The 1,786-nt window shown below is 45.5% G+C and overlaps 1 protein-coding gene across 1 annotated transcript; it reads right to left on the reverse strand.

Moving 5' to 3' along the window:
• Positions 1 to 525: 525 nt before the first annotated feature.
• Positions 526 to 1,524, reverse strand: LOC101649352 (olfactory receptor 11H4). Its single transcript, XM_004698431.4, has one exon. It carries the CDS (start codon positions 1,468 to 1,470, stop codon positions 526 to 528), a length of 945 nt encoding a protein of 314 aa, XP_004698488.1. The 5' UTR covers positions 1,471 to 1,524.
• Positions 1,525 to 1,786: the final 262 nt, after the last annotated feature.

Consider the following 1,786-nt stretch of genomic DNA (forward strand, 5'->3'; position numbering starts at 1 on the left):
GTTAAAGGGTTAGAAGTGTCCCATGCTGCCTAGAAGTTACTGCACTTTAATTATTCAGTAAAGGTTACTAGGTTGACCCTCCAACCAAAGGCACACCAAAGTCTAACAGTGTGATTGCATTTTATCACTCCAGTAAGGACAACACTCGCCGCCCCCCCCCAAACCATAACTACTGCCATTGGATTGATTCTGATTGATACCAACCCTATCGACAGACTACCAATCTTTACAGGAGCAGACAGCGTTATCTTTCTCCCACAGAGCCTCTGGTGAGCTCAAACCGATCAGACCTGACAGTTAGCAGCCCTGCATAGCCCACTAGGTAACCAGACCCCTTCTATAAGGAAAAAAGACCAGTAAATTAAGGTTTAAGATCAGTACAGGAAAGGTATTTAAAGTAGGGCTCAGCAGACAAAATATCTGGCCTCTAACTCCTCAGAGTGAGGACTGAAAAAACCATAGAGGTAATGGACACATCTTCACCTTGTTCTTCATTAGAACGTGAAAGTATGACACATGTTTGACTCATGAGTTTTGACTTACTTTGATTCTACACAGGACATTTCTCAGGGCAAATTTCATGTCTTTATTACGGAGACTATAGATCAGGGGATTAAAGAGGGGTGTCACTACTGAATATACCAGTGTGAGGATTTTCTGCATCAAAGTTGGGATGCCATAGGTAGGACTCACATACATTACCATGACTGTCCCATAGAAAAGAGACACTACAACTAAATGAGAACCACATGTGGAGAAGGCCTTTCGCCGGCCAGCGGCCGAAGGGACCTGAAAAACAGCTCTGAGCAGCAGAGTATAGGATCGAAGAATATACATGACAGTGAAGAAGAGGACCAAGGAGCTCTGAGTGTAGAAAATAAATTCAATAACGGGTGCTGGAGCACAGGACAGAGCCATGAGTGGGTCCATGTCGCATAGGAAGTGATCAATAATATTGGGGCCACAGAAGGGAAGTTGGGAGATAAAGAAAATTGGAATTGAGTAGCCAAGGAATCCAGTGAGCCAGCAGAGAGACACAAGCATGCCACATAGCTGCCCAGTCATGATAGTGGGGTAGTGCAATGGGCGGCAGATGGCTAAGTACCGATCGTAAGCCATGACTGCCAAGAAGAGACATTCGGTAGTGCCAAGGGAAAAGAAAAAATAGAACTGGAGGAAGCAACCAGAAAATGAGATGGCCTTGGTCGTGGAGAGAATGTTGGCTAGCATGTTGGGTACGGTGGAAGAAACATACCAGATCTCAAGGAAGGCAAAGTTTCCCAGCAGAAAGTACATAGGGGTGTGGAGACGTGGGTCCCATCTCACTGCACAGATGATGGCTCCATTCCCCAGCAGGGTCAAAACATAAACCACCAGAAACAACGAGAAAAGGAAAACCTGAGTCTCCCAGCAGCCTGGGAATCCCAGGAGAACAAACTCCGTCACCAGGTGTGTTGCTGACCTGTTCATGGGTTGTAGACCTAGGAAGAAGAAAGATATGACTGTAATCCAGGTCGTTTTGCTTCCTATACAGGAGAATACACGATGTGTTCTGAGACCAGTTGGGAACACATTCCAATTTATTTTGACTTGATAAACTCACTGCCATTGAGTCGATGACAACTCTTAGTGACCCTATAGGACAGGGCCTTTCAGCACTGTGAGTTTTTGAGCATTCTACTCTTTATAGGAATAGAAAGCCTCCTCTTTCTCCCACAGAGCAGCTCGTGGTTTCAAAACACAGACTTTGTGGATCACAGCCCAACTCTTGAGCACTACACCATCG

This window comes from Echinops telfairi, unplaced genomic scaffold (genome assembly GCF_000313985.2).
Source record: "Echinops telfairi isolate 266 unplaced genomic scaffold, ASM31398v2 ScPeMD7_18;HRSCAF=68, whole genome shotgun sequence".
Lineage (NCBI taxonomy): Eukaryota > Metazoa > Chordata > Mammalia > Afrosoricida > Tenrecidae > Echinops > Echinops telfairi.